This window comes from Taudactylus pleione, unplaced genomic scaffold, assembly GCF_031769625.1.
Source record: "Taudactylus pleione unplaced genomic scaffold, aTauple2 ptg000278l, whole genome shotgun sequence".
In the NCBI taxonomy this organism is placed as follows: Eukaryota; Metazoa; Chordata; class Amphibia; order Anura; family Myobatrachidae; genus Taudactylus; species Taudactylus pleione.
Window position 1 is genome coordinate 8,421,886 of NW_028284680.1, and position 24,823 is coordinate 8,446,708.

The 24,823-nt window shown below is 44.2% G+C and overlaps 1 protein-coding gene across 4 annotated transcripts in view; it reads left to right on the top strand.

Moving 5' to 3' along the window:
* The window catches only part of LOC148513528 (CMP-N-acetylneuraminate-beta-galactosamide-alpha-2,3-sialyltransferase 4-like), a 261,924-nt gene that overhangs the window by 224,249 nt on the left and 12,852 nt on the right, over nucleotides 1-24,823 (top strand). For 3 of the 4 annotated variants that reach the window (XM_088481873.1, XM_088481872.1, XM_088481874.1), the window contains exons 3-4: nucleotides 14,082-14,148; nucleotides 21,798-21,882. In XM_088481873.1, coding sequence (XP_088337999.1) covers nucleotides 14,133-14,148; nucleotides 21,798-21,882 — 101 coding nt within the window. In that variant the 5' untranslated portion in view covers nucleotides 14,082-14,132. Of the gene's footprint in view, nucleotides 1-1,696; nucleotides 1,716-14,081; nucleotides 14,149-21,797; nucleotides 21,883-24,823 lie in introns of those variants that run through there. The other variant, XM_088481875.1, reaches the window with a different exon arrangement.

Sequence of the window (24,823 nt, forward strand, 5' to 3'; positions counted from 1 at the left end):
TTAACCGCCGAAGCGGCATCAGCGCACGTTATGTGCGCTGATACCGCTTCTACTGCATGTATGATTGGGGGGGCCGGGCGGTAAATGACAGGGGAGCTATGCTATCTGCGCTGCTATCTACAAGACAACAGCGCCCATAGCCTGGGCTATGTATGAACGGTCATTTCGCCTGACTGCAGTACAGATTTCCAGGGCCCGGGCTTCCTGAGGGGCCCGGCGGGGGCCCGGGTCCGGCGCCGCTCCCCCTCCCTCACAGCAGCGTGTGCTGAGCAGCAGCCACAGCAGTCTCCTATGCCTGCGGGGGGGAGCTATCACACTGATCACGCCCCCCATGGCTTTGAGCAGGGCTGAGGGGGCCCAGAGCGCCCCCCTCCCCAGCGCGCAGCACCACTTCGCAGCGCTGCATATTTTTTTTCCCGGGAAGGGGGCGTGGCCACACCTCCCGCGATTAGGCCACGCCCCCTATTACCCGGGCCCGCCACGGCTCTCAGCAGGCCTGACAGCAGCAACTACTGATTCCAGGGCTGCACGCGGGATCTTGCGAGATAATGGGCATGCTCAGTGGAGCCGGCTCATAGTTGATACGTCATTCATAAAAGTGATTATATTACCTTACATTCAACGCTGACAGATGAAGGAATATACCAATTACTATGATCGCATTATGAGGAAACTAAGGGGCCTGTATATTGCCATGATTATTAACAGTCAGTATCACGACAGATATTTTAATTTTGAATGAAAATATCCGCGCTATGTACTAAAGTTATCGCTACCATTGTCCCTGCGAGTTGCATCCCCGGCATATTGGAGGAAATGTGAAAGACTCCTCGGGGGAATCTGATGCTACACATGCGTACAGTGTCTGATTTCGGAGACTGCAGGGGCGGATCGCGTTATTCCTCTCCTGTGAATATGCCGCCATAGCCATCGCAGTCTGCTAACCAATGGGGCCAAACTCTGATAAGCGAAGTATTTAACAAACCGCTGTTTGTTAAATACTTTGCTTTTAATTTTCAGAGACTGTAACACTTTTGATAAAGTCTTTTATTTCCCACAACCCATAACTGTATAAAACATAATTTCTCTGCTCTGGTGGGAACCATGATGGAACTGATCATCTGCAAGGAGGATCCCAAAACAGAGCCCTAATTGAGCATAATGCATAACGCACACACACTTTCCATTACCCCCTTCCTCCGTGTGGCAACTGCTGGTTCTAAGATTATCAGATATTCTCTCCTCAGTGGGTTGAAGTGATGGCATGACGCAGTAGTTGGGGGTTGGGTATTTTTGTCTATACAAACATCACTTTTGCCAGTTATGTATGTAGAGAGCAGCTTTTGTGGGGGCCCAACTTAATCAGGGGTCCACCTAGCACAAAGAAAGAAGGCTAGGTAATTCCCCCTTTGAGGTACAGGCTTTGGATCCTTTTCGCTAAGGATTTTTTTTATAAAGTGTCATTTTGCATGGTAAGCCCCAGTTGTCTTGTTGCCAGAACAGCTGGTGCATAAAGTGAGCCCAGGTGATTGGCGCTGCCTTCTGTATTTGCCTTCTGGGTGTGAATAACTAACCTATCTATCATTCAGTGCGGGAGGTCACATTTCCCTATTATGTTTGCTGTACGCTCTCTGGCTTACTTCTGTTGGAGATAGGAGACAGACTCAGCTAGGCTGCTCTTACGCCGTGATTGTCCCAGTCATTATAGGAAGACAGTAAGCTGAGCATACTTTAATTGGTGGGAAGAGAAGAAACACCTGTGAAACGTCCCATATAACTATTATTTGTTTCATTCAGTGTTTAACAAAACAATTGTAAACCTTTCATCTGTGGACACTGATGTGAGCAATGGCAGAACCTCCCTCTTACCTGCATACATTGCCAGTGACATTAGTGATTGGTTCCTGAAAAGAGGAAATAAGAGGCAGAAAGTTAGAATGAGCACAGTGTGTTGCTTGGGTGAGCTATTGTTGGTTTATGCTGACTGCCATGTTTGTCAGTCATTGCTGGGACCCTGATCTGAGCCCTTAGCAGTCTCCTCCCTGCTCATTCATGCCTCCTTGCTTGCTGTCTGTGGCTCACAGTAATTGGCCTGATGCCTGTGTGCACAGCAGATTTATCAAAAGTGATGATGATTTTATCTTTCGCAACCTTCAGTATTAAAGAACTATCCTGTCTCCCGTCCCACGTGGTTGTTACACCTACTTTAAATAAACAAAGTAGGCAGAATAGTCACTGTTAAGACTGTCTGACTTTCCTGTAACTTCCATGGTAGCCTAATGTCTCTCTCACTGGGCTGACAGGAGGATCTAGAATGGCTTTTGACAGACGATGGTAAGAGAGCGACTGTTTTGGCCGGTTACATTGTGAGTGATTGGCCGGTTACAGTGTGAGTGATTGGCCGGTTACATTGTGAGTGATTGGCCGGTTACATTGTGAGTGATTGGCCGGTTACAGTGTTAGTTATTGGCCGGTTATATTGTGATTGATTGGCCAGTTACATTGTGAGTGATTGGCCGGTTACAGTGTGAGTGATTGGCCGGTTACAGTGTGAGTGATTGGCCGGTTACAGTGTGAGTGATTGGCCGGTTACAGTGTGAGTGATTGTGCCCGTTACATTGTGAGTAATTGGCCGGTTACAGTGTGAGTGATTGGCCGGTTACAGTGTGAGTGATTGGCCGGTTACAATGTGAGTGATTGGCCGGTTACATTGTGAGTGATTGGCCGGTTACAGTGTGAGTGATTGGCCGGTTACAGTGTGAGTGATTGGCCGGTTACAGTGTGAGTGATTGGCCGGTTACAGTGTGAGTGATTGGCCGGTTACAGTGTGAGTGATTGGCCGGTTACAGTGTGAGTGATTGGCCGGTTACATTGTGAGTGATTGGCCGGTTACAGTTTGAGTGATTGGCCAGTTACATTGTGAGTGATTGGCCGGTTACAGTGTGAGTGATTGGCCGGTTACAGTGTGAGTGATTGGCCGGTTACAGTGTGAGTGATAGGCCGGTTACATTGTGAGTGATTGGCCGGTTACAGTGTGAGTGATAGGCCGGTTACAGTGTGAGTGATTGGCCGGTTACAGTGTGAGTGATTGGCCGGTTACAGTGTGAGTGATTGGCCGGTTACAGTGTGAGTGATTGGCCGGTTACAGTGTGAGTGATTGGCCGGTTACAGTGTGAGTGATTGGCCGGTTACAGTGTGAGTGATTGGCCGGTTACAGTGTGAGTGATTGGCCGGTTACATTGTGAGTGATTGGCCGGTTACAGTGTGAGTGATAGGCCGGTTACAGTGTGAGTGATTGGCCGGTTACATTGTGAGTGATTGGCCGGGTACAGTGTGAGTGATTGGCCGGTTACAGTGTGAGTGATTGGCCGGTTACATTGTGAGTGATTGGCCGGTTACAGTGTGAGTGTATGGCCGATTACAGTGTGAGTGATTGGCCGGTTACAGTGTGAGTGATTGGCCGGTTACAGTGTGAGTGATTGGCCGGTTACAGTGTGAGTGATTGGCCGGTTACAGTGTGAGTGATTGGCCGGTTACAGTGTGAGTGTTGCATCCTCAGGCTGCTTGTGTGGGTCCTGCAATCTGGAAATAAGGAACTTTTCCTCTCTCGGTATGTTATTGCAGAGTGGGAGTTTCTCTATTCTGATGCCAGGAAGATGATTCTGCTGCCATCATATATACACAAGGTGCCAGGAGCTTTCACATTCAGAATGTATGTCTCTGCCCGCACTGGTTTCTGCCGCTGGGAAAATATCTGCTTACATGAGATGTCATCATTTGATGGAAATTACTGAGAAAGTTTTAAAACCGAAGGGTTTGTATTCAGTCTCTGGTCTGAGACTTTCACTAACGGAAACTGAACCGTGCTCTATGGAATTTAAACCTTTATATATTATATTATATTATCTAACATTGGCTAATACATATGGTGTGAGGAACCTATTGTACTGATTCCCATTCATGAGTGATACGCTGTCATACCTTCCTCTGTACTTCAATAACGACACTGTTACTAAATCAGAGGTGGACGCCAATGGGACCGTGACTGCGATTTTTTACGCAGCGCAAGCGTCTTCATGCTAATGTCGCAGCCAATGGAATCCATACAGAGACACCCACCGGCTGTGGGGCTAATCCTCCGCTTTATGCGAAATGTTGCACCATCGATGATCATCGCACCAGAGGCGCAGAATGTCCATCTGAACATGGGCACTGGAATCAATGCAACTGCGAAAAGGTTGCAGTTGCTGACCTCGACACCCCCGCATCTGGCCAGCCACCCCCCCTGTTACCACCCAGAAACACCCACTGAAATTCCACCTCTCTGCGCCCAGATTAGCTCTGCGTTCCCCGGCGGTAACAGTCGGGACCCATGTGCACTGCGACTTGGACGCATTCGCGCAGACTGAGAACATTGGCCGCTTGTGTCCGACAACATCACAGCGTGCTCCTCTGACTCAGGGCCACCGTGTCAGTCTGAGATGGCTAAAAGCTCTGTATCCAGCACCGGTTTATTCGGCAGTATTGAAGCCGCTGGCAATCTTCACGTGCAAATTGCCGGATTTCTTATCCACACCATCCCCCACATCTATGGATGCCCGTCTCATGCTAAGTAACATTGAACACCTGCTGGTACAGCTGCCCAATAGGTACCAGGGAAAAATAGATAAAGATGGACTCCCTTTCATCTCATTTAGATAACATGGTATTGATTGTTTTTGGCACTTCAGTGCCAAAATCTGTGCTTTTGGGCACTTTTGGCAAGTATGTCTTTGATCGCCCAGGCCTCCAGCAAACTACTGCTCACCCCCAGGTTCTTCCATCTTGGCCTGGAGATTTTAAATGCTAGACAACATTGCCTAAAAGTGTCAGATGCTGCAAAAGATCATTTGTCTGTGGTTTCCCACTTTTGTGCTTAGCTGGACCTATAAACAGCAGTGTCTGTGAGAGGAGCTACAGAGAGACTATTAGTATGATAATCCTTTATAAAGTAGCTATTGTACACATTATACAGCGCTGTGCATCATGGGGAGTGTCATGTAAACAAATAACATGACCTCATGGTGACAATGGCCCTGCCCAAACGTCAGTGTGAGTATTGGCCATGATATGTAGCACTGTTTATATAAATGCATCGTTCAGGTTTTCATCTATGTGGATATAATAAATGAGGATGTTATTCTGAGCTGTATCAGTTCTCACAGTTTCCTCTTTCACAGATTAGGATCAGCCATAGGGCGTCTCCTAACTTAATGTCGGTGAAGTTTTCGCTCACTTTGGGTGTTCTGGCGCAATTTTTTTTGCGTCTTTTGTTTATGCGTGCTTCCGTTTTTCGCACTATCCTGTTACAGACGTGATGCGGCATTCGCACGAAAACTGTTTGTGTAGTAACATGCAAAAAATACAATTTGAATTTGAGGAAATCTGTCTGTACCCCATAAAAAGGCTAACTGACATAGGAAAGCAATATAAAAGTGTATCAGTGGCCCTAATAAAAGTATTTGGGGTTCTTAAATTGGGGTAAATGGCTGTTATATGCATTTTTGTGTAACAGTGGAAAAATTATAAAAAGCTATTTTTGGGCAAAATAAATGCTGCAGTTAAATTGGGGGTACATTAAACTAGGTGCAAGTAAAAAAAACTGTACTTTTTAAAAAAAATAGTAAAAATGTTTAAAATACCTGTCCCATCCATACAGCCTCCCAAATACCTGACCCACTACTTTAAACCCAATTTCCACACTTTTAATTTTTCACCCCCAAAATAACGTCATTATTGGCCAAATTGAGCTAATTTAAAAAATATTTTTGCCTAATTTGTCATTGGGGGTGTCCTAAGGGTTTTGAACCAAGTCCTGACTTTTTTTTAACCAAAAATAGAGGCTTTGTACAACTTATAACCTGCTCTGAGATGGTGAAAACTTTTCGTCAGTTTTTGTCTATGGAGAATTCGCACGTGCGAAAACTTCGGCATTAGGATTGCACGATACGCATTTTTGTGCGAAAAGTTTTCACAAGCTAAAACTTCGCAAAATCGCGGCTTTTCGCGGCTAATTGAATCCGGCCCTAAGTGTTCTCATGAAATATTGAATACTAATTTATTATAATGTGAATATGGAAAATAAAAGAAAAAGTGACAGCAGCGTCTTTCGTTTCAAATGTTTTAATTAAAAAGGAGCGAGGGTTCCTGGGTGTACATTCCGAAATATCCAAGCAGGACACTCTCATATCATCATTCAATCTGTAGGGCGAAAATGTATTCATTCATGATATGTCCCATAAATACTCCTCAGCAGAAAGGGTTAATCCGAGTAACATCCTCATTACAGCGTGACGATTCTTTCTCTCATTTCATAACCAGTAACACATCATTATCTGATTAGTGAGAGGGGGTTACTCCATATCCCTTTGTGTATATATTACTCAGGGCCCTGTGGTGATCTATTGTGTGTTACCAGCAATTAACAGACCTGTCAGATGTACAGCGCAGGGTGTATCGCAGGGAATCCACCTCCGTCAGTTTCTGTCCCATACATACATAGCCTGTTGTGTGTCGCCTCAACTCACAGATTACCGCTCAATACAATGTAGCCGAACATCAGGAATACGCACCTCTGTGGGGAGCAAAGGTAAATTAGCGCCGTTGCTGGCTGCAAATTGCATTTGCCAGACCTTTCCGGAGGCACATCATGGCCATCGTAATTAATTGAATCCCCACTCTATTAACAAATAATCACACTGGTTAATGTTTTTTATTTTTCTTATTTTGGTAGGAATTCAATTGATTCCTGCACCCATCGCGCCCGACGGAGCTATTCAATTCTTGCTCCTGTCGGGCATGATCAGCTGACAGCGCTACATTTCAGCTCGCAGCCCCAGGGGGGTGAGAGCTGAAATATGCGAAAAGTGGCATGTTTGGGCACCCAAATATCACTTTTCGCGATCGCGTCCAGCACTTTGGTCGGGTTTACCTGTTTTACGCGGCTATACCCGACCACTTTGGGCGCGATCTGCATGAAAACCTGGAACAATTGCATAGCGGCCCGCAAACTCCTGTCACTTTAGACGGGAGATGCGGGCCGCAAAAACAATTGAATTCCGCCCTTTGTGTCACTTTGCTATTGAATTGGTGAGGGGGTTTCTTTCCCGTTATTTATTTGTGTATTACTCATGGCTCCGTGTGCGCCTGCATGCTTACAAATATGGCCGCAATACTAAGTCAGACTGATCTCTGCGCACGGGCGCAAATGATGAGTCTTTGTGTACAGCGAATGTAAATGTACCCATTTCTGCGTATCTCTGTCCTATGAGTCAGACTGTAATTGGGCATTTCGGGGAGGCGACATTGTGAGAGTGTCATGGGAGCATCGTGGGCGCGATTCTGAGACGAGTGTAGGCATGGGGCGGCCTGTGTCTGACGGATCTCTAGCACCCAGCATGGGGCTCGGCTTTCCACTTGTAGACGCACAAACCCCCTATTAGCCCTATGGCTTCTCGCCTGAGCATACGGTAGTTGATAAGGCTTCCGCGGCTGCCCGCGTCTACAGACACTTTGCATGTGACACCCCCTATAGGGTGGGTATCACAGTGAACTCAAGTGGTTACATGGTTGTACCGTTATCTATAATGTATCTTAACATGTACCTTGGAATAGGGATGGCCATCGGTTTGCCATCTAAGGAAAAAATGTCAGGACCCATTGATGGTATTAAACTATGCAAAGCCGTACCAACAATGGTTTTTAAAATCGAAGGCTCATGCATTCGCAGAAGAGACTTGTGCCGCGCTGACGTCAAAGCCAGAATGGCAATTTACCTCTGTGCATGCGTGGCGGCAGGTGCTGCGGCTTCTCATTCCTGCTCTGATGAGCGGCGCAGGTTTCCTTAGCGCAGGTGCGGCAGCTGGCACTGCCCCGCGAGAGTAGAGTGGCTTCATTGCCCACTCTTAGTTCTCTGCTAGTTTCTCATTTCAACTACACTTTGCAGTTAATTCCCTCTGCTTTGCCTGCAGTCTCATATTCTTAATTTCTCTTGCTTCCCCTGGTTTGTGTCCCTATCCACACTGGTTATTTCCCTGTTTAATATTCTACACACCGATTCCTCATTCCAGTGACACCACTGTGTTCTGGCTGTCTTATCTGACTGGAGGGAACAAAGAGCGAGCCGTGGAGTCTGTCCTTTTAGGCTGAGAGGGTAAGAGACAGGCAGCAATCATTAGGAGAATGACAGCTAGAGAATGTTACCTATCTATCTATTTCATATCTATCTATCTATCTATCTATCTATCTATCTACCTCATATCTATCTATCTCATATCTATCTACCTCTTTATCTATCTATCTATCTATCTATCTACCTCTTATCTATCTACCTCTTATCTATCTACCTCTTATCTATCTATCTCATATCTATCTACCTCTTTATCTATCTATCTATCTATCTCATATCTATCTACCTCATATCTATCTATCTCATATCTATCTACCTCTTTATCTATCTATCTATCTATCTATCTATCTATCTATCTATCTATCTATCTATCTATCTACCTCATATCTATCTATCTCATATCTATCTACCTCTTATCTATCTATCTAGCTATCTATCTATATATCTTATCTCTATCTATCTCTCTATCTGTCTTCTATGTATCTATCTCATATCAATTATCTATCTATCTCATATCTATCTATTCTATCTATCTATCTCATATCTATCTATCATCTGTCTGTCTATCTATCTCTTATCTCTATCTCTCTATCTGTCTTCTATGTATCTATCTCATATCTATCTTATCTATCTATCTATCTATCTATCTATCTATCTATCTATCTATCTATCTATCTCATATTTATCTATCATCTGTCTAACCAATTTATCTATCTATCTCATATCTATCTATCTATCTATCTATCTATCTATCTACCTCATATCTATCTATCTCATATCTATCTACCTCTTATCTATCTATCTATCTAGCTATCTATCTATATATCTTATCTCTATCTATCTCTCTATCTATCTGTCTTCTATGTATCTATCTCATATCAATTATCTATCTATCTCATATCTATCTATTCTATCTATCTATCTCATATCTATCTATCATCTGTCTGTCTATCTATCTCTTATCTCTATCTCTCTATCTGTCTTCTATGTATCTATCTCATATCTATCTTATCTATCTATCTATCTATCTATCTCATATTTATCTATCATCTGTCTAACCAATTTATCTATCTATCTCATATCTATCTATCTATCTATCTCATATCTATCTACCTCATATCTATCTATCTCATATCTATCTACCTCTTTATCTATCTATCTATCTATCTATCTATCTATCTATCTATCTACCTCATATCTATCTATCTCATATCTATCTACCTCTTATCTATCTATCTATCTAGCTATCTATCTATATATCTTATCTCTATCTATCTCTCTATCTGTCTTCTATGTATCTATCTCATATCAATTATCTATCTATCTCATATCTATCTATTCTATCTATCTATCTCATATCTATCTATCATCTGTCTGTCTATCTCTTATCTCTATCTCTCTATCTGTCTTCTATGTATCTATCTCATATCTATCTTATCTATCTATCTATCTATCTATCTCATATTTATCTATCATCTGTCTAACCAATTTATCTATCTATCTCATATCTATCTATCTATCTATCTATCTATCTATCTATCTATCTATCTATCTCTCTATCTACCTCATATCTATCTATCTCATATCTATCTACCTCTTATCTATCTATCTATCTAGCTATCTATCTATATATCTTATCTCTATCTATCTCTCTATCTGTCTTCTATGTATCTATCTCATATCAATTATCTATCTATCTCATATCTATCTATTCTATCTATCTATCTCATATCTATCTATCATCTGTCTGTCTATCTATCTCTTATCTCTATCTCTCTATCTGTCTTCTATGTATCTATCTCATATCTATCTTATCTATCTATCTATCTATCTATCTATCTATCTATCTATCTCATATTTATCTATCATCTGTCTAACCAATTTATCTATCTATCTCATATCTATCTATCTATCTATCTATCTATCTATCTATCTATCTATCTACCTCATATCTATCTATCTCATATCTATCTACCTCTTATCTATCTATCTATCTAGCTATCTATCTATATATCTTATCTCTATCTATCTCTCTATCTGTCTTCTATGTATCTATTTCATATCAATTATCTATCTATCTCATATCTATCTATTCTATCTATCTATCTCATATCTATCTATCATCTGTCTGTCTATCTATCTCTTATCTCTATCTCTCTATCTGTCTTCTATGTATCTATCTCATATCTATCTTATCTATCTATCTATCTATCTATCTATCTCATATTTATCTATCATCTGTCTAACCAATTTATCTATCTATCTCATATCTATCTATCTATCTATCTATCTATATATCTTCTCTCTATCTATCTTTCTGTCTTCTATGTATCTATCTCATATCAATCATCTATCTATCTATCTATCTATCTATCTATCTATCTATCTATCTATCTATCTATCTATCTATCTATCTATCTATCTATCTATCTGTCTAATCTATGTATCTATCTATCTAATCTATCCATCTGTCTTCTATCTATCTATCTATCTATCTATTTATCTATCTCATATCAGTTGTGAAGTAACCAACAAAAGAAGATCTACTCTGAAAATGTAATGACCATATGTTTAATCTGCCTTATGTACCGTCAGCTTGAGACGGGTGTGTATGAATGTGATGAGCACGGGAACGTGTGAGCGGAGGGCTACGGTTTGGAGCGGGGATGGGGAACCTCAGGCCCGGGGGTTGTATAAGGCCCCCGGAATTTGGTCTGGCCCTCAGAGCTTTTCTCTGCTAGCCTCATCTGTCTAGCAGGGTGCCTAGAATGGCATTCTGCAGCCAGAATCTATGCAGCAGTGCCACCTGGTGCGTCCTTAGGACACTATAGACGGTCACACTGCTGCCCTTACAGCGCTCCAGGCATTGCTGTAATTACCGGCGATTGTGGACCCGCTCATATGTGACGTCACATGGAGGTAGCGTGGCCTGCACCGGGCCCGCGAATAATAGTATATATATCAAAATAGCTCTCTGCAGAAAAAAGGTTCCCCACCCCTGGTTCAGAGAAACCTTTAGAAACCTTTAGAGAATCCTTATAAGCTATATGGTAGTCTTTGTAAGTTTATCATATACCTGTGCAGCCCTATGAGTGACTTGTGTGCCGTGTATTGATGACCAAGGTGGTGATGGAAGGCAGAAGAGACGTTTGCTGTGGGCACAAATAAGCTGTGAGACTCCATTCTGAATCTGCTTTTCATTTGCTGTTTTCTTGTCCTGCTCTGGGGTATGAGCGGAATAGCTAGAAAGCCTGTACCTGACCGATATCTGCAAGGTGGATTCCCGAAATCTTGTGAATCACACAGAAACGTAAACTATAAGCTGTACAGGACGGCTATATAGCAATCATGCAGATACCATCGCTGGCTACAGTTGCAGCGTTGCCCATTCCTGCTTCAGGACAGCTACAGATGGATACAGTAGTAACCCTATTGTAGCCATGACTTAGCCTCTTTATTCATCAATTGCAATTAGACTAAACACTCAGAGTGACCCTACCAAGCGAGGACATCAATGTAGATGTACGAATTACTGGGTGTGGTATAACATGTCGACAGCCATACAGGGCAATTCAATTTGGAGCGAAGTCAGTTTTTGCGATAATTTCGCACCGATGACGTCATTTTCGCTGGTTTTTGGTTTTACACCGTATTCAATTTCAAAGACTTCTCACCATTGAATAGGTGGCGAAAAAAAGTGCAGAATTGGGATTTAGGGGTGCAGGCTTAAAAAAAATAGCCTGCACCCCTGGGAATGTCATTTTAAAATAGACTGTGTCAAAAAAAGTTTAAAAAAAAAAAATAGGGACACCCCAAACAAAAAATCTGGGGTGAAAAAAACAAAATGGGAAAAAAGTGTTTAAAAATAGGGAAATAGGTTCAGGGCTATTCTGCAAATATGCGGCAGGTGTATTCTAGAATAGGCTATTAGCGGCAGGTGTATTCTAGAATAGGCTATTAGCGGCAGGTGTATTCTAGAATAGGCTATTAGCGGCAGGTGTATTCTAGAATAGGCTATTAGCGGCAGGTGTTTTCTAGAATAGATTATTAGCGGCAGGTGTATTCTAGAATAGGCTATTAGCGGCAGGTGTTTTCTAGAATAGATTATTAGCGGCAGGTGTATTCTAGAATAGGCTATTAGCGGCAGGTGTATTCTAGAATAGGCTATTAGCGGCAGGTGTATTCTAGAATAGGCTGTTAGTGGCAGGTGTTTTCTAGAATAGATTATTAGCGGCTTGTGTATTCTAGAATAGGCTGTTAGCGGCAGGTGTTTTCTAGAATAGATTATTAGCGGCAGGTGTTTTCTAGAATAGATTATTAGCGGCAGGTGTATTATAGAATAGATTATTAGCGGCAGGTGTTTTCTAGAATAGATTATTAGCGGCAGGTGCATAGTTGCAGAATTTTTACATAAAGACTTTAGGGACATAAAAATATGCTAGTACCCATTTTCATGTACCCCAAATTTGATGGGACCACTTAAAAAAACAAAAAAAATTACCTAACTGCTCTTCTGCATCACTTCTTCAATGTCGGGAAAAAAACACCTGCAGCCGCTATTTAAAACCCCGACTTTCATTTGCTGGCTAAAACGGGGGTACCCATAGTGATCCCCCATGTTTTTACAGCTTTAGGGGTGTCCTACAATTTATTCCAGGTAAATTTTGTTTTTTTTCGCCGATCCTACTTCGCCGGGTCCCGTTTTCGTAACTTTCAAATTGAGTACGGGGATAAAGCGGGCGCGCGCCCGATACTTTATCCCAGGAAAATCTCCGATGTGGAGCGAAAAGTCCAGCGTGGACTTTTCGCTCCCATATTGAATACTCCTGATAATGTCAACATGAGAATGTTGACACGGTCATAATATCAATATTGACCATGAGAGCATCCATCATGTAGACACTGATGAAACATTGACATGCTCCCACCCTTCCTGATGACATTACGAGGCTCATTTATAAATTATTACAGACTCACTGCGATCTGGATGGGACTCGAGCACATGTGTGTGTACTTGTGGTAGGGAGTATAGATTGTAAGCGCCACTGGGGCAGGGACTGATGTGATTGGCCAAATATTCTCTGCAAAGTGCTGCGGAATATGTGTGCGCTATATATATATATAACTTGTAATTAATAAGTAGGGTGTGATTAATACCACATATACTGTTTATGCTTATTCTATGTATGCTCTGACATATTGTCTTGTAGGAACCAGCAATCAATTGTTATCAATTCGTCCGATTCCGACACATCGGAACGACAAATCATCAATATCGTGCAGTGTGTATGCACTACTTCGTGTAGTTCGCGCTCCAGTGGGGTCGTCAGCCACATCGCCTGATCTTTTGTACATGCAGGAAGATCAGTCGATTCGGATGACGATCCCCTGCAGCGATATGCGGCGGGGGCATATCGGGCGGTCGGGCACCGGATCGGCCAGTGTGTACGGATCACCCAGTATGTTATGTTGGCCCATAGGTGCTGGGGTAGTGGGTGGCATCGCTGGGTACACAGTCATTTAGTGTGTACCCAGCTTTAGAAAGCAAGGTGTCCATATTCATAATCTGCTGCGGTCCCCTGTATATAATTGCTGGGGATACTTAATATTTGCCCCCTGGTGTCAAAGTGTCTGCTGGGCATGGCACAGTGTGACCACAGAAAATCATAATCGCAGTCATTGGCATAGTTTTCTTTCTATAATCATTCTATATACAGCACTAAGGAAATATAGTTGTTCTATACATATAAAAGTTAATGTATAAATAAATGATGATAATAATATAACGCGTATTTATTTTTGTTCAGCCTTTTTAGCGAGACACAACTTACACAATGTTGATTATAACTGTGATACTTTGTTTGCAGACTTTATTCTCGCTGGCTAATTGCTGTTATTGTTTCCTCACATTTAGATTAACAACAATGAAATCTGTCAGAGAAGTAGATGTTTTCCGACGGCCAAAATGAACAGTAAACAAGGTGGGTATTATATGCCAGGAGCTTTTACAGAGCGCAAAAACTATTTGCTATATATAACATTTTTGGGCCTGATCCAGCAAGGAGCGCAGTTGCTTATACGCACACAATCGGTGGTACTGCGCATGTGTATGCATCGCCGTGTGCGTGCGTGAACTAGCCACTGTGATCGGGACAGCGATAGAGGATATGCAGACCCATGGCATAGTGATTGAAAGAACTGCTGTATGTGGGTGGTAACAGGGGGTGGTCGGGGGCGAACGCAGGCCTGCCAGTGCTTTCAACAGCGTTGCAGGGGCGTGCATACATTAGCCACTGTGATACCAGAGGCCGTCTGAGGCTTCATAACATGCGCTGAAGTAAGCAATTCCTGAGTAAGGTCTGGGCTTCATTAACTGTCCGATGTTACCGATTGTTTCTCTATGTTGTCAGAGTATACGGATGTGAGTAAGGGGAAGTGGGCGTCCTTATGTCAGGCTGCGATCGCAATGCAAATGCACACATTTACATATCACCGCTGATATTAGCAACTGCGATGCGTGCGTATAAGGAGAATAGTAAATCAGGCCCTTTGTCCACTGTTCTTGGGATCATGTGCTGAAGCGTGTTCCTGAGTTTATTAGTATCTATAGTGTGTGTTGCAGCCATAAACATGTGATTTACGGTTCTTTTGCATGTGCATGTAGTGTCGTATATTATACACACATTGTCCAGTCCCTTTTCTGAATTGTTTAAATATATGTGTTGCCAAGTAGGTGAGTTGTGTGTGCATGTATGTGTGTGTATATACAGTATACACCACAACTAGATATATATCCAGTTTGAAACCATGTGTGTGTATGTATTAGGGGGGACAATCCCGGAGTTTTTTTCAATCCTGGGATTCCCGGGGTTTATCCGGGATTGAGGATTTAGTCAATGGGGCGGACGGGCAGGGCTCTGGCATCATGTCACGCTGCGCAAAGCCGGGCAGTGTCTGAGCTAGTGCCGCAGGTGCATAAAAGATACTAATAACTTATGCAAATATTAGTCCTGAAATCCAGGGATTGGAAACTGCACTAGAACTTTCTATATATGAAAAGTGTATTGTACCCACAGGGAAAACACTCTGCGGTTTAAACCATTATGTTTTATCAGCCTTTAATTACTGCATATAAAAACGGGAGGTAAGTATTAATATTAATCACAAAACCCTAAGGGTATATATAAATGAAGCCGTCCTATTATCGAATAAGGTACTTCCATACATATCACACCCACCAATATGAAAACAAACAAAACACAAAAAATGTATTACACTATTAAAATTAGCCACAATATCTATTTAGAAAAACTACTTATTACAAGAAACAAGTAAAATTGAGTTCCTTGTTTAAGCAGTTAGGTGACAATAACCTGAATGGATGGACCAGCGAGCTTCCTTTTGTAGCAAAACCCTATTTCTATCACCACCAGGGCGCTATGGCGATACCTGCTCTATAGGTTCTATACACAACAACAACGTTTCAGAACCTTCACTAGAAAGAACAGTTAAGTTCTGAAACGTCGTTGATAGTTTAACATGGCTCATTGTCTTATTTAAAAGTCATCCTCAGTGCCGCCACAGATATATGGGAAAGATTTCTGGACTGCACAACCTGACTATATATATGATGGGAGGTGCTACCTGATGAGACTAATTGCAGGCACAGAAACAGACAAATCTCAGGTGCACAACTCCAAATTATTAATTATATATAAATGCAATAACATTTTGCAATCAGTAGAGGTCTTTAGCATAATCATGGCCAAGGTTATGGGCCCAGCCACCATATCCAGGTAACCTCTTTCGGGTGGGTCCCTAACATACTAGGGTTCAAATCCAGAGTGCAGGACCCCCCAAAACTGGCCCAGCCAAACCGCCCCAGGGCACCACCATAGTAAGAAAAGTGCAATGTAAAGAGATAGTTAGGAGCAGCTGCATATAGAGAATGAAAATAAAAAAGTGAGGTACATATATATTAAACACACAGTGAAGGGTTAAAATGTGTTATAAAGGAAAATGTGTTATAATGCGGTGCCCTGAGACAGATTAACCAACGCAATCCAGGGGGACCCACACCCCAAAAATGAACCAAAGTTGCACTTACAGTATATCACTTGTAGGACTTATCTAGAATTGTGCCTAATACAGTGTGCATATACATTACCATACTCCATGCTTTTAAACCAATAAGGAAGGGTGCTAGTCCAGAATGAGGGCGTCTCTTTTCCCTCAGAAGTGCAATAAAGCACATTAAATGGAGCATATGGGAAAGATTTCTGGACTGCACAACCTGACTATATATATGATGGGAGGTGCTACCTGATGAGACTAATTGCAGGCACAGAAACAGACAAAATCTCAGGTGCACAACTCCAAATTATTAATAATATATATAAATGCAATAAAATTTTGCAATCAGTAGAGGTCTTTAGCATAATCATGGCCAAGGTTATGGGCCCAGCCACCATATCCAGGTAACCTCTTTCGGGTGGGTCCCTAACATACTAGGGTTCAAATCCAGAGTGCAGGACCCCCCAAAACTGGCCCAGCCAAGCCGCCCCAGGGCACCACCATAGTAAGAAAAGTGCAGTGTAAAGATATATATATATATATATATATATATAAAATGAAGTTATCATTATTAATGATTCTACAAAGGGCAAGATGGTCATCCTCCACAGGTCACTGGACACTGGAACGGGTTGGGTACAGGATGCCAGCGGTCAGAATGCCGACAGCAGCATCTCTCCAGAATTCAGTAAATATCCCAACCCTAACCTTTCCTGCAACCTAACTCTAGCCCTCCTCTCCCCTAGCCTAACCATAACACTCCCCCACCCCCACAGCCTAAACCTAACCCTCCTCTCCCTCACCTCTAAACGTAACCCTAATACTTAACTTTGGGATTCTGGAACCGGGATTCCGACCACCGGGATGCCGACTACATCCCACTGGAACTTCTTATATAAGTGTCAAGTATAATTATTAATTTGCTGTGTTTATTTATTTAAATGGTGCTGTTATCAATCATATGTTTAATAATATTTGTGTCTATTTAAAACTTGTGACCCTGGATCCATGACCTGAAGCTGAAATCCTACAAACACAAAACATTTATTAGTCACTGGGCTGAGTGACGTCCACACTCGGTGAAAGTGACTGTGAGTAACATACAATCTGACACAGATGGTTAAGTTGAGGGCCATCTGGCACTTCTGGCAAATAGGTTAAGTTGAGGGCCGTATGGCACTTCTGGCAAACCGGTTAAGTTGAGGGCCGTCTGGCACTTTGGGCAAATGCCAGAAGGGCTTGTGGGCTGGTCTGGCCCGAAAGTCTGGCCAAGCGGCTTAGCCTCCTGGTGCCTTGCTTGGCTAGCTTGCAGAATGACAGGGGCTTGCCCGAAGGCCAATTGTGTCATCTGTATTCTGTGAGATTGTATTTTAATAAAATATATGTATGTAAATTCAATTGCTTTTATTTGATATTAATATGGTGGCCTAAGGCCTTTTTTTGGGTGTTGGCATTGAATAGTCGTGTTTCGTTATTTACATCACTCTTTACATCTTTGGCATCAGTATATTATTGTGATTAGAGAATCATATTATCTATAACGTTGCTCCTTCAAGTTATTCCTTTGTTGTAGTGTAATAGGTAATAACATCTTTATTTTGTGCGCCTTTCAGTAGCTTTTTTTAGATATGTTTGTCTGGGCATACTAACAGGGGTCTCACGGAGAGGTGCAGCCATATCATTTACTTTTGGCGCAGAATAAAAGTATTTTTTTGTAATATATATATATATATATATATATATATATGTGTGGCAGAAGGGCTAATGGGCCGGGTCGGCCCGATAGTCTGGCCAAGCAGTTCTGCCTCCTGGCGCTCTGCTCGGCTAGCTTGCAGAATGACAGGGTTGACACCCACCCATAACCTCTTCATCTGAAACTTCCCCAACCTCCGCGCTGTCAGGGAATCATGGTTATCTTCTACTGACACTGCCTCTCTTGCTGCCCGATCCTATGGGGACCTCTCCTTCTTCCACATCCTCAAACTGTGGATGTCATGGTAGTAGTGCTGAAGTCCTTCTGTCCCCCAACTTCACCTTCTACTCAACCTGCCACTCCCATCCTCCCATTACCACCATTTATCGCCCAATTTGTTGATAACTTCTCAGCCTAGATTCCCCACAATCTCTCTTCTGGCCTCCCCTCCCTCATACTGGGGAGACTTTAACATCCCGATCTATGATCTCTACAACCTTCCTACCTCAAAACTTTTCACCCTCTCCTCCTCATTTAGCCTGTCACAATGTACCACCTCTGCCTCTCTCATCAATGGTCACTCCCTTAATCTCCCATCTCTGAACTGTCTCTGTTTTCAATGACTCACCCTTCCCTCTCACTGGCCACCACCTACTCTACTTCAGCATTATCCTTCCACACACTCAAAACTCCTTCCCTAGGGCCACTTGTACTAGACAGAATCTTGAAGCCTGTGTCCCCACCAGTTTCTCCTCCTCTCTATAGTTCCTTCTCTCCCCAGTTACTACTCTCACCTGTCCTGACTAAGCTGTATCCTTCTATGACTATGCCCTCTCTACGACCCTTGACTCTGCTGCCCCAGCAGTTACCATGCACAACCATGGCACTCTACACAGGCCCACTTTTTCCAACAGTGCTCTTGTTCTGCTGAGCGCTGCTGGAGCAATTTCCACTCTTGTGCTGTCTTCCTCACGTTCATTGTATCATTCTACCTATTGCCCACTCTGTCACGCATTAAGCAATCCTTTTTGCTACCCTCAACCCCCCCTCCATTTACTTCCCCTTCCCTCTTCCCTTAGTGTACTTCATTTTGTCACAGACAAAATATCTGCCATGACATCTTATAACTTCAGGCTGCACACACCATGCCCTCCTTTCAACCCAACACCTGCCCACTTGACTCCATTGCCTCATCTGATCCCTTCTTCCTGAAGCAAGCTCCCACATTGCTCACCTGGTCAACATATCTCTCTCTTTTGGCACCTTTCCTTTTAAACATACTCTTGTCTCTCACATTCTTAGGAATCCCTCTCTTGACCCCTCATCTCTCACTAATTACTGTCCCATCTCTCTTCTGCCCTTTCCCTCCAAGATCCTTTAACTGGTAGTTTGCAACTACCTCACCTCTCTCCTCTCCTCTCACTCTAAGACCGCTCCAATCTGCCTGGTCTCTTCATTCCACCAAGTCTGCCCTTAACAAGGTCACTGATGACCTCCTCATCGTGAAATCCAAAGGCCAGTTCTCTATTCTTATACTCTTTGACCCTCATGGCAGCATTTAAAATTGTTTTTTCTCTGTCAAACCCTCCACTGTACTGTGCTTTGTGACTCCGCTCTTTCCAGGTTCACCTTCTACTTGTCCAACAGCTCCATCTTTGTAATCACTAGCACCCCCATTTCCCCACCACTTTACCTTCCCATCAGGATCCCCCAAGGTTCTGTGCTTCAACCCCTTCTCTTCTCCGTATGCATGTCGTCCCTCAACAAGCTTGTCAGTTCCTCTGGACTTTGGGCCTGATTCAGACCCACTCGCGAGCGGCTGTCCGCTCACAAGTGCGCATGCGCGACGAGCGAAGGACTTTCCTTCGCTCGTAGTGTCTGATCAAAGGGGGCGTGCTGTCGATGTTGATTGACAGCACGCCCCCTTTGGTGGGCGTGCCGGGGGCGTGCCTGCCAGACGGAGGCGTTCCCAAGGGAACGCCTACCGTCAGAAGCTGGCCCCACTGACATCACTAGTGATGTCAGTGGGAGTGATTTTGGCTCTGATAGAGCCAAAATCACTCCTGGCCTTGCGGTTGAGAAACTCAACCGCAGGCTTCTGCTCGCAGTGGCGATGGTCGCGATGGTCAAGACCATCGCGACCATCATCCTGTACGCTCGTATATGCTGTGGGTGGTGACCCACAGCTATACGAGCGTCCAGGAGGACACTCCATATTTATGGAGGTGGGCCCTGATTCAGAGCGAGCGCTGTGGTCAGAGCGTCCGGCTCTGAATCAGGGCCTTTGCTACCATTTCTGTGCCAATGATACCCTAATTAACCTCCCTTCCCCAGACCTCTCTCTTGGTTCACAGCTATAATTTGGTTGAATGGTAAAAAAACAAACAAACATGGATGCACAATACATTCGAAAGAATGGCAGTGTTTATATCCTATATATCCAGATAAACATGGCCAATCTGGAGATTTCCTTTCCTCTCTGTACATAAGAAACCGCAGCACTCACTCTGAGGGAGCTCCTCATTACAGCCTCTAGGTGAGTCTGTGACCTGTATGAACAGATAACGCTTATGTGACTTTTTATTGCTTAGTTCTGCTTTAAACTTTATTGTGATCTCTGGTCATGATCTGCAAGAAGCAAGTTATTCCAAGAAATGTGCACATTTATTAGTGCCTCAGGGTGCAGCTCTAACTATATTTTTTATAGGGATCATAAAACCCTATGGCCAATAGCCACTCACACGCCCACACTGGGCAACACATAGGGTTACAGTGCATAGAGTCAGCTTGCAGGATTTCCCATTGAGTATGCACACCAAGCGCATAGGGTCAGCTGGCAGGATTTCCCATTGATTATGCACAATAAGAGCATAGTCAGTTTGCAGGATTTTCCATTGAGTATGCACACTAAGCACATAGGGTTAGTTTCCAGGATTTCCCATTGAGTATGCACACTAAGCGCATAGGGTTAGCTTCCAGGATTTCCTATTGAGTATGCACACTAAGCGCATAGGGTTAGCTTGCAGGATTTCCCATTGAGTATGCACAATAAGCGCATAGGGTTAGCTTGCAGGATTTCCCATTGAGTATGCACACTAAGCGCATAGGGTTAGCTTGCAGGATTTCCCATTGAGTATGCACACTAAGGGCATAGAGCCAGTTTGCAGGGTTTCCCACTGAGCATGCACACTAAGGGCATAGGGCCAGTTTGCAGGATTTCCCATTGAGTATGCACAATAAGCGCATAGGGTTAGCTTGCAGGATTTCCCATTGAGTATGCACACTAAGCGCATAGGGTTAGCTTGCAGGATTTCCCATTGAGTATGCACACTAAGGGCATAGAGCCAGTTTGCAGGATTTCCCACTGAGTATGCACACTAAGGGCATAGAGCCAGTTTGCAGGATTTCCCATTGAGTATGCACACTAAGCACATAGGGTTAGCTTGCAGGATTTCCCATTGAGTATGCAGATTAGGATGCCTCGTGCGGCACTTACAGTCACTAGGGATTTATAACACCCTATATAAAGTTCTGGTAAATGTGCGTTCTGTTCTGTTGACCACCTGGGAATGGCCGCTGCTAGAGCAGAGAAGTAGCAGGACCCTGAATGCATCCACTGGCAAATTCTGGAGGTAGTTGGTTGTTTAGCGCACAGTTCACACTAAGTGAAACTAACACAGCAGCTGTTTGTGTTATTTGCCCCAAGGTTCTATAGAAGTGTGGGCGCGGGCTTTATAGTACTGTAGAATGTCTGTGTCCAGCTGTAACACAAGTAAACGTGCACTCTCTTACCATATGGCCAGGTGGGATGATGGAGAGCATTGCTGCTTCCTTCCTGTGTAACGTGTTTGTGTTCCCTTACAGGATGGAGAGCTGGTGCAGCGTTCCTTACTGTCATGTTCTGCTGTGGAATGTTGTGGTATCTACACGTGGAGACGTACATTCCAAGGTAAGTACATTCCAAGGATCTCTGCACAGTACAGGTGATTATCTGAGCAGGCTGGTCTGCCTCTGAGGGCTCCCAGCTACCTCCTCCTCCATCCCCACTGCATTCAGAGGTATTACTGGCCATTCCATGTTTTCTAGATAAATAGGGACATTGAGAGATAAAGCGTAATATCCTACTATTACCATGGTAATAGTAAAAATATAGGCCCTCATTCAGAGCCGTACGCTCTGAGCAGAGCGCACGCTCTGAATGAGGGCCGCCCTCCATAAAAATGGAGCGTCCTCCTGGACGCTCGTATAGCTGTGGGTCACCACCCACAGCCTATACGAGCGTGCAGTTTGATGGCTGCGATGGTCGTGACCATCGCGACCATCGAAACTGCGAGCCGGAGCCTACGGTTGAGGTTTTCAACCGCAAGCCCCGGAGTGATTTTGGCTCTATCAGAGCCAAAATCACTCCCAATGACATCACTAGTGATGTCAGTGGGCCGGCTAGTGATGTCAGTGGGCCGGCTTCTGACGGGAGGCGTTCCCGTGGGAACGCCCCCGTCAGGGAGGCACGCCCCTGGCACGCCCACCAAAGGGGGCGTGCTGTCAATCAACATCGACAGCACGCCCCCTTTGATCAGACACAACGAGCGAAGGACTTTCCTTCGCTCGTCGCGTCTGGCGCATGCGCACGACGGAGCTCCCTCCGTCATGCGCATGCTCAGTGCAGAACATCGACCCACTTGCGAGCGGACAGCCGCTCGCGAGTGGGTCTGAATCAGGGCCATTGTCTCTTTCCAAATTTCAAATTGTGCCATGAGTTTTAATGCACATCTGTACTTTTTCTCTGCTGCATAAAAATCCTCAGTGTCCCAAGTGGTGCAGAAGAAACAAAAAACAAAACCAAGCGCAGATGAACCGACCTTCCCAGCTGTGCACATTGCGGCATGTTCTAGTACAATTCTCTTTCTCGTGACCCAGTTTATTTCTCCTATAATCACTATGGAATAATGAAAATCACTTGTTGAAATTTGGAGTTCAGCCTTGTGACTTTCTAGAATCTGCCCTAAAAATCAACTGACGTCACCATCTGTGAATGTACAATATACTCAGGACTAACCAGCGTGTCCGTTTAGATTTATCCATAGCTCTGTACTCATTAATATGCATTTAGCAATAATGATCAGAACATCGAGAGACAATAGACCTAGAATACACTGGCAAAATATTATACGTTGAAAACCTGATTCTTAAGTGCAAAATGACAAATAATTTAAAAGAAAGTGAAGGCACAGAAGCTGCTCAGAGACTGTTTAGGAAGATGCTCAGCATAATCCAGTTGCAGAAATGCAGAAAATTACTTATAGGGTGTAGAATTATTATTAATATTGTTACCAGTTATTTATATAGCGCACACATATTCCGCAGCGCTTTACAGAGAATATCTGGCCATTCACATCAGTCCCTGCACCACGGGCGTATTTGGAGGGGAGGGGGCCCGTGTTCACTCACCATCTGGGGCCCCCTCCTCTCTCTACGGCGGCCGCAGCGCACTAACAGGTTCAGTAGACTCTAGGCATGTGCAGGACACCGGGAAAATGGCCACGGCAGCCATTTTCCAGGCGTTCTGTGTAGCACCTCTCCAGCCGATGTGGGACTTCGGAGAGGTAAGTATTAGAAAGTATGGGTGCAGGGTGTGCGGTGTCTGCCCCATGGACCAAACACCCTACACCCATTATAGATACGCCCCTGCCTGCCCCAGTGGAGCTTACAATCTATGGGGCTGATTCCAGTGAGGATGCAAATCTTCCTGCTAACTATCATAATCGGGGATCTGAACATACGCAGGCCCTCCTATAGCGGTGTATTCAAATCTGTGACTTAAGGAGAAGGGCCTGGGGTAGTCTGTAAAAGGGAAAGTACTCTCCAGCGCTGATAGGAACACTTATAAAACGTATTGAGAAATCCGCTAGAGATAGTGTCTATCACACTGTGGAGCTCATTCAGAGCCACTCGCAAGCGGCCCGAGGCTTGCGCACTGCGCATACGCCGCGACCGGCGTGTGTGAGCCCCCCCGCTGTGCGAATGAAGTTCAGTCGCTACGGGGCTCGCAACAAAACGGGGCGGCTGTCGATGGTGAGTGACAGCTCGCCCCGTTTTGTGGGCGGGTAGGGGGGGGGGGGTGGCTGGACAAACGCAGGCGTTCCCTTAGGAACGCCTGGCGTTTGTTGGGCAGGCATACTGACATCACTACTGATGTCAGTAGTGGACTTCCTGCTCTATTAGGGCAGGGAGTCCACTTGGCCTTGCGGCAGCCTAGACCCTACCCCAGGGTCTCGTCGCAAGGCCGATGCTCACTATAATCGCGATGGTCTTCTGGCCGCTCGCACAAGCTGTGGGTGGTCTCCCACAGCTTTGCGAGCGGCCAGAGGAAAACAAAAAAAAAAACGCCCACAGACCCAGCGAGCGGCCAGCGGCTGCGAGCGGGTCTGAACCAGGACTGCTGTACATCTGTTTGGAGTAGCACCTCTGGTTCCTATGAATGTGAGTCACCTATGAGAATTGTGTCAGTGACATTATGATACTCAGAAGGACAAATACCTTACTAATGCACTTATAGTGAGCAATATAAACCAGGAATGTTCAAGCAGCGGGTAAGGTTGAAACAACAGTTTATTTATACATAGAGATAAGCATTTATACCCGACATGTTTTACATAGTAAGCAAATTGTCATGGAGATAAGTGTTCACATATCACAACATATGCTTTTCTTGCTATTTCAGACAATACATTGCGTTTTATGGATGTATATTTTTTTTACTATCTGATACGGTTATCTTATTTACCCCTATAAAACCTGCCTTTGCCCCTGTACAGGTGCAAACATATTATAACTGTCCTGAACCGTCAATGGCCCTCATTCAGAGCCACTCGCTAACGGCAGTACGCTCG